Raw genomic sequence first — 15,783 nt, forward strand, 5'->3', positions numbered from 1 at the left:
TAGAAATAGGTATTTTTTCGTGGCAAATTGAGAAATTTTTCTGCGGGCAATTTATTGTTTTTTTCATAGGCATAGGTATTTCACTATGTATCTTGTACTCGTTGTTTTAGGAGATTATTTGATTTTGAAGATTGACAAACATTTTTGTGAGAGGAGTATTATGCATGGAAAGGCCAACCTTGAAATTGAATTGATTTTAAAAAGTAGTGAATATGCAATTGCAGTTTGAAGTTTGAGTAATCTGGAAACTCTTTATCTAGATGATTGAAAAAAATTTAAGCTAACTGTAAGTCTATAAGTTGATTGGAAATATATAGAATACTTAGGTTGTGTTTGGTATGAAGGTAAATATTTTTTAAAAAATATTTTTTAATTTTCTCATGTTTTGTAGCTTTTCTCATGAACTCATTTTCGTCTAATTAGAGGAAAATATTTTTCCTAACAAAAGAATGAAAAATATTTTCCAAAACTCTTACTTTCCCACCTTATTTCCCATCCCCACCAACCCAACTCCACACCCAACCCCCCTCACCCCACCCAACCCCGTTGCCCCTCACCCCACCCTATCCCCGCCCCCACCCCACTATTAAGAATATTTTCTTTTCATGTTGTAGATAGATTACTTTCTTTTTTTCATTTCAGTAAATTGAGTATTTTCTTTTCATGCTGTAAAAAAATATTTTCCTTCATTTCAACCAAAAAAGTACTTAATTTTCATGATGGTAGAAAAAGTATTTTTTTTCATTTCAACAAAATAAGTATTTTCTTTTTATGATGTAAAAAAAATATTTTCTTTTATTTCAACAAAATGACTACTTTCTTTTCATATCGTGGGAAGAGTATTTTCTTTTTAGTTAAGGAGCAGATTTCAATAATTTTTTTGCGTGAAAAAGTAAAGCAGCACATTAGTTTCTTTGGGTTTGTATGAATGTTTAAAAGAATAATTAAATTATTGAAGAAAATAGAGTCTTGAAATTTAATGTTGGGTATTTTGTTTTTGGGGAGGGGGAGGGCACAGGAAACACGGGGATTCGGGGGAAGGAGGGGGTGAAGAGAGTAGCATAAAAAATTATTTAAAAAAAAAATATTCTACTCTCTAACCAAACACTAAAAAATATTTTGCGGAAATAAAATTTCATTCACCAACCAAACAAGAAAAGTAAGTGATAAAACCACTCATTTTCCAAGAAAACATTTTCCTTTATACCAAACACACCCTTACATCATCCCATGTGTGATATTATCAATTGACTATTATGAATATGCATGTGTCTATAAGACTTTTGACTTTCCTTACTACTAACTACTCGGGTGTAAAGCTTATTAGTAAAAGACTCTAAAAAGGAGAAGCAAAGTAGATAGGTTAAGTGAGTACACAAAATTTGGTAAGTTGGGTTAGTGGGATGCATGGAATCGGGTCAATGTAACTTGTATGCGACCAGCAAAAGACAATTCAGAAGTGGTGGATACACGCACAAAGATTCAAAGACAATTATAGGATACACTTTTGATCAACATCACCATTTACACACGAGCTTATAACATACAGTGAACTCTAGGCAGACCACATACATTATGAACATTGTGACCAACAATGGTCTTTAGTGAAAAATCAATAGCAAACTTGCACCAGATTTCTATTAATTTAAGCAGTTGGATAAGAAGCTTCCATAGCAATTCCACAAAGTCCTTCCTCAGCATCAATGTTTCTTTGCATTCTAATGTAACCTTTCTCGCCCCAACTAGTTCCCCACGAGTTCTTCACTAACCAATAATCCGTACCATCACTAGTTTTACCATATCCAATTGCTGTAACACCGTGATCTAACTCAGTTCCACATTCTCCGGTGAAAACACCGCTAGAATAGAATTGAAAATCTGGTCCACTAGCATCAATTGCGACAGATACAGGTTGGTGAGCTACAGCTTTCTGTAGAGAAGACTCGCTATTAGCTGGGACATCTTTGTAACCAGTAATCTTAGCAGCATGCTTGGATTTCTTTCCAGTTTTGCAGGTGCCATCGATTCCCTCGTATGGGTAATTGGATTCAGTAGTAAGCCCATGGTTCTTGATGATATACTTGAATGCATAATCCATGAGACCACCTTGACAACCCATATCCCAACTCGTGTCGCAATCCACAAGTTCTTGCTCAGATAAGGAAATCAACTTACCATTCTTGATCTTGTTGATTCCTTCTGTGGCAGCAACAGCAGAAAATGCCCAGCAACATCCTGCATTATTAGGTTGATTAGTTTTTAGCTAAGTTGTTCGGACTCGGGTGAGGGTGTCTGAAACGGGTGTGGATCTAGAGGTCCGGTCCTTCATGATCTAAATTTTAAGATTCGGGGATACGAATCCACGTAGGAATACGGATGGGTATTCGGCTAAAAATGATACAAATATCTAAAAATAGAGTTGTAAAATATGTCTAAATTATAAGACATTATGTGAAAAACTTACAAGGTATTCCGAGAAGGAGAAAATATCGATTAACAGGAGAATCCGAGAAGAGATAAAAGAAAAAGACTGACATAAAAATTTCTACATACAAAGTACTCCATTTTCTTCGGTTGTGCTCTAGCCTTTGTTTTGACTTCAGAAATCAATATATTTGTCATGTATTTCTCTGTTAATTTTGGTCAAAGTACCCAAAATCGATTGATCAGATCCGGTACGGAACCAGACCCACACCCACATCCACGTCGTATCGATGCGGTTGCGGCATGGAAAGTGAAGAGTCCAAGCAACTTAGGTTTTTTTATTCATGGAAAGGAGGATATAAGAGTTGGAGACATAAAATAATTAAGTAATTAAAATTGTAATATTTCTATTGTAGACGATTGAATTTTATTTGAGTTTAAGTCCATTAGAATTATTTGGACCATACGTTAAATTCAAACACGTGTTAGCCCAAACAAGGATTACATGCTAGTATAATTGAATTTATTATTTAAATCCAATATATGTATATGGATTTAATTAAGAGCCCGAGTTAATTGGGCTAGTTCATCTTATCGGACTTCAAATGATAAGTCAAGGTACATGCCACATGTCAAATGACATGGCGCGCCAAGTCAAATCAAGGACCACTAAAATCATGTCATGCGCATAAGTGATGTAGTATGCCAAGTCAAATGTAAGGGCCAATCAAATGTCGTCAAATATTCAGATGACATGGTTCAACCAATTATATGCAAGCTTATCACATAGCTTTAATGATAGGTTTGATGACTCAAGTTGGCCAATCAAATTGGAGGAAAAAGATATGTGTTTATCACAAGTTTTCCTCCCCTACAACTATAAATAGGGGTCTCCATAAGGCCAAAAAGAAGAAGAAAAAGATACATATTGAAGCTCTCCTATACAATGGTGATTCGAAAGTCTTCCGCATAGAAAGAAGTCGTCGTCTCCAAGGGGTGAGCCGCAAGTTTTCCATCCTCCACGTTTGTGATCAAAGCCTAGCTCCGCATTTGTGGTCAAATCACAACAACAAGTAGTCCATCAATTCAAGAACAAGCGAAACTCTCGAATTGACGGCCGTGAGGAGAAGAATCAGGGGATTACATATTTTAAACTTAAGATTGTTAAAAGATTGTAACCCGCATAAATTATTGAAATACAAATACTTTTATTTGTCGCTATATTTCTTGTCTTGATTATTATTTTTAGGAACGAAATTTTAGTTGTTACATCTATCAACTTAAACTTTTAGACAAGATGGTCTTACAATTTAATATGATATCAATACGAGACAAGAGTTCCTCAGAATCTCACTGCCACCGGAAAAGTAAAAAAAACATAAAAGAATCATATCCACCCGCGAGGGGAGTGTTGAAACATAATAATTGAAAGTGTTCTCTCTCTGACACTTGACTTTTTAGATAAAATGGTTACATAATTTAACAATATGATGATGAGTCAGTTTGACTTACCACATTGCCCTTGATTCTTAACTCCAGTAACAGCACCCTTCTTTCTCCAATCCATGCTAGCTGCTAGCGCAGTCACATTTTCGTACTTGAATGATGTGGTTTCAGACGATTTCTGGTGAGAAGGCATTCTATACCCGTTGTGAGTGGCTCGGAATTCCTCATTTGTCAAATCAGCAAAATCATTAATGCCCAGTTTGTAAGGCCGGATCCCTGCCTGGTTGACGGAATCAATGTACTCGGCATTTTCCTTGAATATTTTGAGTCTTTTTGCCTTCTCTGCGTCATCTTTGTAAGCACGCCCAAAACGAGCCATCCACTGCGCGTGTTTCTGGACCATTGAGGCTTCATACAAGCCGCGAGATGAGGCTCGAGAAGCGTGCATTCCCAATACTAGTAGAGCTGCAAAAGCAAGCTTCCAATTGAATGTCAAAGCCATTTTTCGCTACCTAAATCTTTCTAGTGATAATACTAGTAATATTTTGTGTTTGAATGTAGATGAAATGTTTAGAGGAAGCAAGGAATTTATAGTGCTCAAGATGATGTCTGTTAACATTTATGTATGATTTGTGACAATGAAGATAGACTCCGTACACGTTGTCCTGATGTCCTCAAATGATATAATCCTAATAAACCTTTCATTTGTAACTTTCTGATATGTTTTCTTTCCCTAAATCTTGGAATATAGGCACTAATGAAGTTCATTCATTGGCCCACGGCACAGTAATTAGCCAATATAGAAATGGAGTACTCGACCACTATGCTGTCATATTTGCAAATCACAATTTACTTCTCTTTTGGCCATTAATGTGACACGGAATAGAAAGAAGAATAATGATCACAGCATTTTTTCCCCTTAAGCTACGGGAAAGAATTTTCATAAATGACATCCTTACTTCTCCAATTATATGTAAATTTTTTTTATAATCGTGGTGTCCAAGCCAGCTTGCTCGCACCTTGATTAATTTCACGGGGTACCTGCTATCTCCCACTCCACCAAGGCTTGGATAGATGGAAGAAATCACCTAATATTTTTGCCTCCGCTAAAATTTGAACCGTGAACCTCATGGTTCTCTACCCACTTTATTGGTCATAAGGCCACACCCTTGGGTGCAGAGTATATTTTCTTGAGCAAACAACTCGAGTAGTAAGGAAATTAGTAAGGAAAACGAAACGAAATATAGCAAGAGTATATGCGAGAATGTCAAAACCAGCGTGTTGATCATAGTAGTTTTATTTTTTTAGAATGCCTCATAGCCTGTGAGTCTTCATTCTTTTAACTTAAACCTACCTTAATATTAGGGTGACTTGTCTCTACTTACGTGCCATAATTTTCTACCATCATAGGTTGTCATGGAGCTATAAGTAATCTTTCATCTTTAACCGTAGGTCTTTAGTTCGAGCTTAAGTATAGAATGTCTTTGATAGAAAATGTCTTGCCCCCAAAAGTGGGAGTAGTTGGGCCCCAAACTGAACATCAACCCCAGGTGGAAACCTATAAAAAAGTAACCGGTGATTATTAGTGTAAATACTAAGAAAATCACATGATTTTTAGATAAACATTGATTACCTAATTTCAAGAATGATTTGACAAACCAGACTTCGTTAAACCAAAATTGTAGAAAACCTATGGAATGTAAGTATTCATATAAACAAACTCAACTAGTTTGTAATTGAAATATAGTTGTATACCAACTTTCAGTGCAAACATACACAGACGATTACAAACATGTTCCGAAAACAAAAATGTACGAAGGGTATTTCCAAATTTGGAGTATTTTCAGGAATTTTCCCTTCACATTCTTATTCTTTTACGGGGGATGAGGAAGAGGAGAGAAATAGCTTGGGAATTCTATATTTTCTTGGGAACAACTAATGCTCCAGGGAAAACACATACTCCTATAACACACCCCAAACGCAAAGAAGGGTGAACAATACAACCCAAAAAACAAGGCACTTTTCCCCCCCTCTTTTATCCCAAAAAAAAAAAAAAAAGAAAGAAGAAGCATAGTTTCAGTCTACACAAATAAAATTTTAATCATTTATAGCACACCAGCCTCTAAATGATACAAGTGAATAGCGTGCCTTTGTTACCCCAGTAGCATATGATTCTTATGACAACAAGAAGCTCATCCACGAAGTACAGATATTTACAACCAATGCTCAATATTTTTTTCTGCCAGAAACAGTACTGGTTCTTCACAATGCGAAATAGCCAATTGCAAGAATAACCTGGTTCCAAGCTACAAACAGGAGGTGACCTTCAGATGATTCAAAAGGAAGCATCAATATAAGTATACATGTGTATATATACACTCTTCTGAGATCGAGTAGGACATACACAATACCTGTCACTACACTCACCTTCTAATCAAAACCCATGTATGCTCCAGCAGCAAACAGCTGCATTTGCAAAAACTGTGGAGCTACATTCTATCAATAGGCTCGGTATGGCCCTGCACTGCCAAACGCTCTGACACATCAGCTAGTGATTTGAGGTTACACCGGATTAGGGCCTCAACAAAGAAGCATGTTTCATCCTTAGTATTCCCATCTGGTACATCTACTACAAATGACTCGATTACAATTGTTCCAGGTCTCCCATCAATGACCTCAGGATGAACAGTGATAATCGACGAGTAGTTCTGCCACGTTTTCAAAGAAAAAGGAAAACAGTCACTTGCTATCCATCTCAACGAATTATTGTAGATATAAAGTAGTAATATCTCTATTTCTCAAACAAAAAGCATAGCACTCCACAAGATGCAAATACACACTGCCATAACTTTTACTGCACAGGGTGGAACGAAAGCTGGCTCGGATTACGCATATGCAAGAACGATATTTTCATGATGGCTATGTGTATTTGGTGAAGACAAAGAAAAAACGAATGAAGAAAAGGAGCATATTAAGAGATTAACATATTGAGTTGAGATAGCGCAAGATAGGTTCCTTGAACTTCAAATGAGCCTCTCACAGAGGAAAGTTGTCTATCCATTCTTATAATTCATATCCTTAGCAGGTCTTTTTCTTTTGCATCATTATGGTAATCAAATATTTGGATCAGATACTTCATAAGAAAAGGGGGAAGGGGAGTTGCACAATCTTATTTTGGCACACTTTTCTCATGAAGGAAAAGTTATCCTTGCATTCACTTCTTCATTCGACATGTACCATCTGAACCGCTAATAGCTGCACAATCAACAACTGTTGCTACTGCCTCAATCCCAAACTAGTTGGGCTAAACGAATCTTCAGCATTCATTCCACTCAATCTGGACCTCTTTTTCCTGAAGGCAAACTACCTTGGAATAACTTCTCCCAAGGGAAGCTATCTAACCAGTCTTATAAATTCATTGTCTTAACAGGTCATTTTGCTTTCCATCACTCCACTTATCAAATATTAGCATTACACACTCACAGGATAAAAAGAAGCTGAGAAATCTTGTTTTGGTAAAAGGGTCCCACATCCCATGCTATATTCTCATTGCACGTGTGTACCAATACTTCTTCCAGAAACAGCAAAATGACTCGTTATGGAGGAAAATTGACCAGGCATTTATTTCTCCATTTCCTAACCAAAGACAGTTAATGAACAATACAAAGTTACTTCATTTTTTATGAATGAAACAATTTAACATGCTTACCATCTGAAACACTAAAGTTCCACAACAGAAACCATGCAAGATCAAACTTGATATCAGCTATAAGTTCGTCTATCCCATTATATGCGACACTCTTTTCTTTTTAGTTAGTCTCGAAAATATTGACATTTCAATTTTACCATTACTGACATGAGTAATTGGGATCCCAGTTGATAAAAAAGCTTATGTTTTATAAAGAGAGGGGAACATGAAGGGATGTGTGGAACTTACCATCTCCCGCTTAATTGTTGCTGTCAAGGTCAACTTTGGTACTTCGCATTTATTTAGCTTATGTATCAAACACATCCACAAAGGAAAGACATTTGAATAAGCAATGGTAACATCGATGAATGCTCAAGTTTCAAGTCCAAATGTTGTGTGTACATGTGCATAACCTATGTCGCGCGGACTCTCCAAAATGATGCCGCACCTCTATCGGATCCTCCAAAAATACACTATTTTTGGAGGATCCGACACGCACCCGGCTACATTTTCGCAGAGTCCGAGCAACATAGTGCATAACTAGTAAATTCTTGCGAATCTCATTCCACACAATGGATGGTTAACTTATAATGATGCCAAATCAAATAAGAAGTCTTAAGTATTTATCAGCTTTTCTAAATAGAATGCTGGAATAAACATTGTTTTGATCTATATCTAACAGTTTTTGTTCTGGTTGAAGAAGTGGTCAGGAAATACAAAATTAGAGGTGAGAAGGAGGACAAGGGTAAACCGCCTAAACAAGGACAAGTTAGTACTCATGTGCCAAAGACTCCTCAGTGAAGTTCTCAAGTACATCTAGCATTTGATACTAGAGAAGTAATCAGAAAGTTGAATGGTGGGAACATCTAATCTAGTTGTAGCGACCAAGTAAAAATAGCAAGGATTCAAGTACATATAAACCTTCTACAATGCAAAGCCTATCCCACCCAACCACAACATGGGAAGGAGCATAAAATAGTCAACATTATTGCAGTTATATGCAGATGCATGATTGTTAGCGGGAAACATGGTTTCTTACCATTCAAAAGACGCTTGGATATACATTTCTTCTCTTACCATTCAAAAGATGCTCGAATATATATATTCCTTTTTTACTGAATAAATTCAACTTCAGTTAAATACCATAAAATACACAAACACCTTGTCTTACACACATGCTCACGTCTACATCCATCCAAAGCATTATTTCCTATGCATTTTCTGTAAGAAGATAAAAGATGCATACCCTAAGCCTGTGATCTCCACCAACAATCTTCACGCCAAAGATGTGCTCCTCGTCATCTAGAAGCTCTAACCTCTCCTTGCTGGTGGTGGCCGGAAGACCCGATCTAACATTTACTTCTCTCACACTCCCAATTTCAAGGTCCCCTTGCACGACGCACCTGCTGACGAATGGTTTGTACCTTTGTGGTTGATCAAACCTTCTCACCAATGACCATACCTATGAAAAATACCACATCAGTAAGAGCTCAGCAAGAATATATATGGTACATTCAGTCACACATCCAATGATTGGTAACATATGAAATCAAGTAGGAGTATATAATGCAGTTTGGTTTACCAAAGCCATTTCCATCTCCAAATGCAAACTAGGAGAACATCTTAGGTTATGAAACAATTCAATAATGTATGTATAAAAATATATTTTCTTCTTTACCTCAAAACAGCAGCGAAATATTTACCTCAAAAACTCATGCACTATTGTTCACTGTATTACTTAACTTGTTTTTAAACCAAGCGAACCTTAAGTGACAGTGAAACTTTTATACAATCTAGCAATTTGTCATAAGATATTTAATTTATTTTTTAGGTTATCCTATAAAACTTGAAAAATTACGCACTGCCCTAGGTCAATTCAATCTCGCAAAGTCTCCGTAACAAGTTGATTGCATATAGATCTGAGAAGAAATTGGGGAAATATATAAAATAAAAAAAAATAAAAAAAAAGAGCAAGCTTACAAGATTAACAGGAGCTCTGATGCGCTTAACAAGTGAAGAGCTACACTGATCGTCCTTGATCACATGCCTATGGTGTCTCCTAATATACTCTTCCTCCATTATTGTTCAGAGTAAACGTGGTGAAAATTCAATGGAACGGTTTTGAGAATAGTGTAGAAGATTTGAGAGTGTGAATTAGAAGAGTCCAAAAGCCATCGCCATTGGAACTTCCGATGGCTGAATGGTCCAAAATTGCTTCATTTTTAATTTAAATTAAAAAACAAATACAAGTTGTACATAGCAAGTGGGTTTTGAGGGGGGTCCCTTTTGTTTAAACAAAATTATCATTGGTCATTTGTTTGGTTTAAACTAAAAGGGAAACTTACTTTTTTGACAAGAGAGAGTATTTCAATATTGGCGAATCAAAGCCTAGTTGAAGAGGATAAAGCATATTATTGGATAATTCTAGATTTTATTTATGTATCCTCTAGCTTTTCCCCTTCATTTTGTTCGTTTTTACTTTTAATCTAATGGAATATTCGGATCCACAAGTCATAGATCGTCGGCTGTGCCACTACTAACGGAAAATAAAATGGCAATAATGATGATTAAATCAAACAATTTTTAAAAGGCCACTAATAAGTCTATGATTTTACTCCTAAATTTCAGAGACATTTCTTGAGATTTGACTTTAGAACATAATTTTTTTTTTTGGTTTACGATATTATGCATATTTTGTTATTCTGATTTCTTTTGCGACAAATTATTTTAACCTATTTATCATTAATATAAAAAATATATAATTTGGTGAATTTTTTCATTGTTTAACATACTCTTTTATATAATTAATTATGCAATTTTTTTTATAAGATATCACTAAGTCTACAAATTTATGCCTAAATTAAATTGAATAAATATTAACCATCATTTCATTGATTATAAAGTTATTTTTATTTAGGGTGGGGTAAGGGTGACAAGTGGGTCGGTCCGGGACCGCGGGCCAAACAGGCCAAGACCGGTAGGACCGGTATTCGTGGGCCTGGTCCGGGCTTCTAGGCATGTTCAACCGTAAAGACCGCTAGGACTGTTTGGGACCGGGACCGGACTGGTCCCTGGTGGGCCAAACGGTCTCAACGGTCAAATTTCAAAAATAGCCGTTGGGGAATTTAAAATCTAGTAGTTGGCTGTCACAAAATAGTCTTTGGCTATTTACAAAATAGTCATTTAACCCCCAACTTTGTTTTAACCCCAAACTTTTTATAATTATACTTTTTCCCTATTTTCAATTATAAATACCCCCTCATTCTTTTATTTTTCTTATAAAATCATCAATCTATCACAATCTCTCTCTAATTTTCTTCTATAATTGCTACTATTGCTTACTTTATTGTTACAATTTGTGAAAAAATTGTGAAGTTGGTGAATTGAAGTCTTCAAGTCTTCAACGATAATCAATTTTCAATAAGTTGTTCGTCAATTCGGTAAACTCGTTCCAACTCTTAAGTTTTAATATTATAATTTTATTTATTTTATTTATTTTCTATTACGTGATTAATTAAGATGGCTTCCTTAAAAAAACTTTTTGGTAAAAATAAGGAAAAATCCAAGAGTGACGAATCTAGTACTCAATTTATTCCTCCTCCACTGCCTCCTGCTCCCCGAACCAAACCTCATATCCGTCTCAACTTCCGGAAGCAATAGCTTCAATTAGAATAAATGCTCAAACTATTTATAATGCTTATCAAGTTGAATTAAATCATGTTAGACCAAATGTTCCAACTCCTTCTTCTTCTGAGTCTCAATCATCTAAAATAACTGCGGGAGTAAGAGCACTTAGTGCTTGAGCGGGGTTTAGGGGTTCTCAAGGTTCTAGTAGTAGTGATTTTTCACAACTAAATGAGTTTGAAGTTTATTTATCGCAGAGAATTGAGGAAGTGAATCCCGACGGCTCCTTTAATCTTTTGGAATGGTGGAAGGACAAAGAAAAATACTTTTCGGTTCTTTTAAGGATGGCCTGAGATATTTTAATTATTCAAGCTTCAACAGTGGCATCGAAGAGCGCTTTCAGTTAAGCAAAACTTCAACTCGGTGATTATAGAGTGTCTATGAGGGAGAGCTTGAAAAAATCAGTACTTTTCAGAGATTGGATCCTTTCGGAAAGAAAAAATTTTGGACTTGCTGAATCACAACCAGAGGAAGACGAAGCTTACGAAGAAATGCTAGCTGAACTTGCGGAGGATGCTGCTTCGCCCGAAAGCGGCGATGACTAAGCTACTTTTCCGCCACCACCAACGGAAATTTCTCCGGACCTTGATGGATTTATGAAGTTTGTAAGAGATACCATGTAATTTGTATGAACAAAAATTAGTATATATTATGTAACTTGTATTTTGGCACATCTTGATTAGTTTCTTTTTCTTCTCAATGGTGGTATTAGTACCTTGTTGTGCTCACTCAATAGGGGGGAGGAAGATTAAGAAAGATATTGCCATATTGTTTTAATGCTATAATAAAATTACAAAGCATTGCTTTGAATATCTCTTTACAATATTTTTATTTTTAGACTTTAAATTTGAAATAAAAAATTTAGGTTACAATTCTATAATAAAATTTACAAGGTATTGCCTTAGATATTTTTTTTAACATCTTTTGTCTCTAATTTCTATTTAATTTTAAAAAACAAAATTATCCGTTGGGCCCATTTAGCCCGCGTGCCGGGACCGTTTATCCCGGGACCATGAGTTTGTGGGCCCGATTTCTACAAAAAGACCATTTAGACCGGGACCGTTTGACCCATTTAATTTGGGACCGGGACCGTTTGGACCGGCCCACATACCAGCCTTAGTGTGGGGTGGGGAGGGGTTGAGCAAAGTGGGGGTAGGAGGTAAGGATAGGGTGAGTGTGGGTCCTATGTTGGTAACGTTCTTTATTGAACATTTCACAATTTTGGTCCGTTTAATTTGGACAAGTTGAAACTCCATTTCAACTTAATTATTTGAAACATTTCATAAAAAAACAGCTGTCATAGATTAGCTATTGCCCATTTATTCATCTGATAAAGTAACTGTTCTTGATGGAAGAACAGTATAAAAGTGAAGGCATGGATATGGGTCCCTAAGTATAAAAATCTTTAATCTTCATACCATCCAAGAGTGAGGTTTTGCGTGCTTAGAAGACTTACATGAAAAGGCCCGCCGGAGTAGAAAAATCGACTCCAATTCTGATACCGACTCCGCAATAATAGCCGGAGTTATGCCAATCCTCTTATTTCCGCTGTGAATTTGCTCTTTGTAATTGCTTAGACATTCCTTAGATTGTGTGAAATATCTTACATATGGTATCAGAGCATCTTTAATCACTACCTTGTGATTTTCGGAGTTTGCATAGATATTCAAAATGGCATTATGATTTTCGTATATGTAATCTTACAACTTTTGATGCAAACTAATGTTAGAAATCATAAGGAAACTGATTTTCTAAAATAATATGTAATTTTAAATATAATTTTATTTCTTGAATGATGAAAATTTGATAAGTCTGCAAACGGTTTTGTGATCGGGTCGAAGAAACCCGACTGAAGGTTGAAGACGACTTATCTTTGATTCATAAGAAATATATTTTATTTTAGGTTAGACAAAGACTTATCTTTCAGACCGTGTGAGTCATCTTAAGTTATTTATTTATTAAAATTTTTTGTATAAAAAAAAGTTGGGACTTTAGGTTACCGAAAGGCCTACTAATGGTATGAGATTTAATATTATTTTTAAAGTTTACCATATACTAAAGGAAAAGATTAAGATGAAAGCTTGCGGATACTCTAAAGTTGTAAATTTGTGAGCCCATAATATTTCCGGCAAGAAATACTTATTCCTTTCGTGGTTTAATTTAATATCTTGTGATCGTATAGTTTTATTTAATTAAGATTTAGCCACAACAACCTTGATCAAATAAAAATATATATTACGTTTAAAATTACATAATGAAATTATAGACATTAAATTATTTTTAAAGTTTTGAGATTAATGTCTAAGTGATCTAAGTTATTTTATTTAATCAGTATCCACAACATCTTTGGTTGAATAAAATTTAAAGTTAAGGACCACATAAGAAAAATATATTAATATTATAATTAATTATGCAAAATATAATTTAAGAACTTTATTATATTTTTGCGTAATTGATTAGGATAAAATATTAAATGATATTTCATAGTTATTTACAGGAATTGCGAATTAAAATTTGATAATTTTATTATAAAGATAGAATATCATTGTAGTAATAAAATTGACAATTCAATCATAAAGAATGAATCTAATTGAATAAAAATTTAGCCTACATGCAATTTTTATGTCACTAGATTCAGTTTTTACATGGTTTCAATTAGTGAATGATGACATATATGTTTATTTGCTTCAAATCTATGTTAAGTATGTATCGTTTTTGCAGTTATGTAACCTGCAAATTTTTTTGATATATGTGATATTTCCGAACTTACTGGTGAGAATTATAAGATTTGGAAGGCATGAATTCTCCTTCATTTAGGATGCATGTGCATTGATTATGCTATTAGGAAAGACGAACCACATATTGCTGAAATCATCACTTCAGCTGAAATTACTCTTCATGAACAATAGAAGTGATCTAACCGCTTGAGTACCAACGTTCATCAAGACTAAAATTGTTGCTGGTGTTTGTGGTTCTATCAAACTGTATAATCGGTGTCAAGGCGTTACTGAAGACTATTGATGAACAGTTTGAGACTTTAGATAAGGCACTTACCAATACCTTAATTATAAAATTCTCATCAACAAAGCTCACCAATGCGAGAGATGTGTGTGAGCACATCATGAAAATGCGAGACTTAGCAGCTCAATTAAGACTCTCAAGGTTGAAATGTCTGAGAATTTTCTTGCAATGGTATTTGCTCTATTTATTATGGTGATAATTTATATGTGAATGGCTATCTCCAACATGATGTTTATGTCTTACCAAATGTGAATGCTAATTCGATTATGCATGTTTCAAGTCTTAAGAGGAAAAGAGATGATCAAGTAAATCATACATACCTTTGGCATTGTAGACTTGGTTATATTGGAGAGAAAAGAATTAACAAGTTGTACAAGGAAGGGTACCTTGACAAGTATGATTTTGAAGCATATCCAACTTGTGAATCTTGTCTCAAAGGAAAAATGACCAAATCTCCATTTAGAGGAAGTGGAGAAAGAGCTACTGAATTATTGGGACTAATTCATACAGATGTTTGTGGGCCCATGAAAATTCAAGCTAGAGGTGGATATTCTTACTTCATCACCTTCACTAATGATATGTCAAGATATGGATTTGTGTATCTTATGAAACACAAATCTAAATCTTTTGCAATATTCAAAAGGTTCCGTTGTGAAGTTGAGAAACAGACTGGTAAAATTATTAAAGTACTAAGGTCTAATAGAGGTGGAGAATATCTTAGTAAAAATTTTACTAGGTATCTCAAAGAGAATGGGATTCTCTCACAGTGGACACCTCTAGGAATACCACAACACAATGGTATGTCTGAAAGGAGAAATCGAACCTTATTAGATATGGTGAGATCTATGATGGGGTTCACTGATCTTTCAATAAATTTATGGGGATATGCTTTGGAAGCAACAATATACTTACTTAATAAAGTCCCACTAAGTCGGTCTCTACAACACCATATGAGATATGGAAAGGACGTAAGCCTAATCTTAAGCATATTAAAGTTTGGGGTTGTCCATCTTATGTTAAGAGATTTTAATATGATAAACTTAACTCAAGATCTGATAAGTGTAGGTTCATTTGGTATCCCAAAGAAACAATGTGATATTATTTTTATCACCATTCTAACTATAAAGTGTTTGTGGCTTGAGGAGCAACCTTTTTGGAAAGGAAATTTCTTTTGGAAGGAAATTATAGTGAAGAAATAGAACTTGATGAAGTTCAAGAAACTAATGAATCAACACGAAATCAAGATCATGAGACACAAGTTGAAGAACCTTTATTGGATGTTTTAAAGTTGATAAGGAAGTTGCCATCTTCAACGGTTGAAGTTCAAGAACTAAATATAGTTCAAGAACAGGTTAATGAACCAGTTTCAAACCAAATTGAACAACAACCAAATCCAGCACAAGGTGAACAAGTTGTACAAGCATCTCTTAGAAGGTCTACACGAGAACATCATGTACCAACTAGATTAAATCTAATGGTATAAGATGATGTATAAAATGAGGTTGATCATAATGATGATG

At 35.1% G+C, this 15,783-nt stretch overlaps 2 protein-coding genes across 5 annotated transcripts; both read right to left on the reverse strand.

Annotated features, from left to right (window-relative positions):
* Positions 1-1,452: 1,452 nt before the first annotated feature.
* On the reverse strand, positions 1,453-5,428 carry LOC107807137 (senescence-specific cysteine protease SAG39-like). 2 transcript variants are annotated; one of them, XM_075231127.1, is made up of 3 exons: positions 5,225-5,428; positions 3,937-4,335; positions 1,453-2,235 (listed from the first exon to the last, which is right to left on the reverse strand). In XM_075231127.1, exons 2-3 carry the CDS (start codon positions 4,316-4,318, stop codon positions 1,646-1,648), a joined length of 972 nt encoding a protein of 323 aa, XP_075087228.1. In that variant the 5' UTR covers positions 4,319-4,335; positions 5,225-5,428; the 3' UTR covers positions 1,453-1,645. The 2 variants fall into 2 exon arrangements, with proteins under 2 accessions (XP_075087228.1, XP_016486943.1); XM_016631457.2 differs by lacking the exon at positions 5,225-5,428 and having other exon boundaries at positions 3,937-4,445.
* A 154-nt stretch (positions 5,429-5,582) lies between these two features.
* Positions 5,583-9,814, reverse strand: LOC107807142 (abscisic acid receptor PYL3). Of its 3 annotated transcripts, none has more exons than XR_001652834.2 (4): positions 9,539-9,814; positions 8,805-9,020; positions 6,298-6,578; positions 5,583-6,194 (listed from the first exon to the last, which is right to left on the reverse strand). XR_001652834.2 is itself a non-coding variant. In XM_016631471.2 (3 exons), the coding sequence occupies exons 1-3, from the start codon at positions 9,635-9,637 to the stop codon at positions 6,360-6,362; spliced, it is 534 nt and encodes a 177-aa protein (XP_016486957.1). In that variant the 5' UTR covers positions 9,638-9,814; the 3' UTR covers positions 5,583-6,359. The 3 variants fall into 3 exon arrangements, 1 of the variants encoding a protein (XP_016486957.1); XR_001652835.2 differs by having other exon boundaries at positions 5,813-6,176; XM_016631471.2 differs by having other exon boundaries at positions 5,583-6,578.
* Positions 9,815-15,783: the final 5,969 nt, after the last annotated feature.

Source organism: Nicotiana tabacum, chromosome 15 (genome assembly GCF_000715075.1).
Source record: "Nicotiana tabacum cultivar K326 chromosome 15, ASM71507v2, whole genome shotgun sequence".
NCBI lineage: Eukaryota > Viridiplantae > Streptophyta > Magnoliopsida > Solanales > Solanaceae > Nicotiana > Nicotiana tabacum.

Excerpts from the sequence above, each read along its gene's own strand:
- LOC107807137 (XM_016631457.2), bottom strand. The coding sequence starts at position 4,372 with ATGGCTTTGACATTCAATTGGAAGCTTGCTTTTGCAGCTCTACTAGTA. Across the intron at positions 2,236-3,936 it reads TAAGAATCAAGGGCAATGTG|GATGTTGCTGGGCATTTTCT; the intron begins GTAAGTCAAACT and ends CTAATAATGCAG.
- LOC107807142 (XM_016631471.2), bottom strand. The coding sequence starts at position 9,637 with ATGGAGGAAGAGTATATTAGGAGACACCATAGGCATGTGATCAAGGAC. Across the intron at positions 9,021-9,538 it reads TCAGAGCTCCTGTTAATCTT|GTATGGTCATTGGTGAGAAG; the intron begins GTAAGCTTGCTC and ends TATTTTTCATAG. Across the intron at positions 6,579-8,804 it reads GTGGAGATCACAGGCTTAGG|AACTACTCGTCGATTATCAC; the intron begins GTATGCATCTTT and ends AAAACGTGGCAG.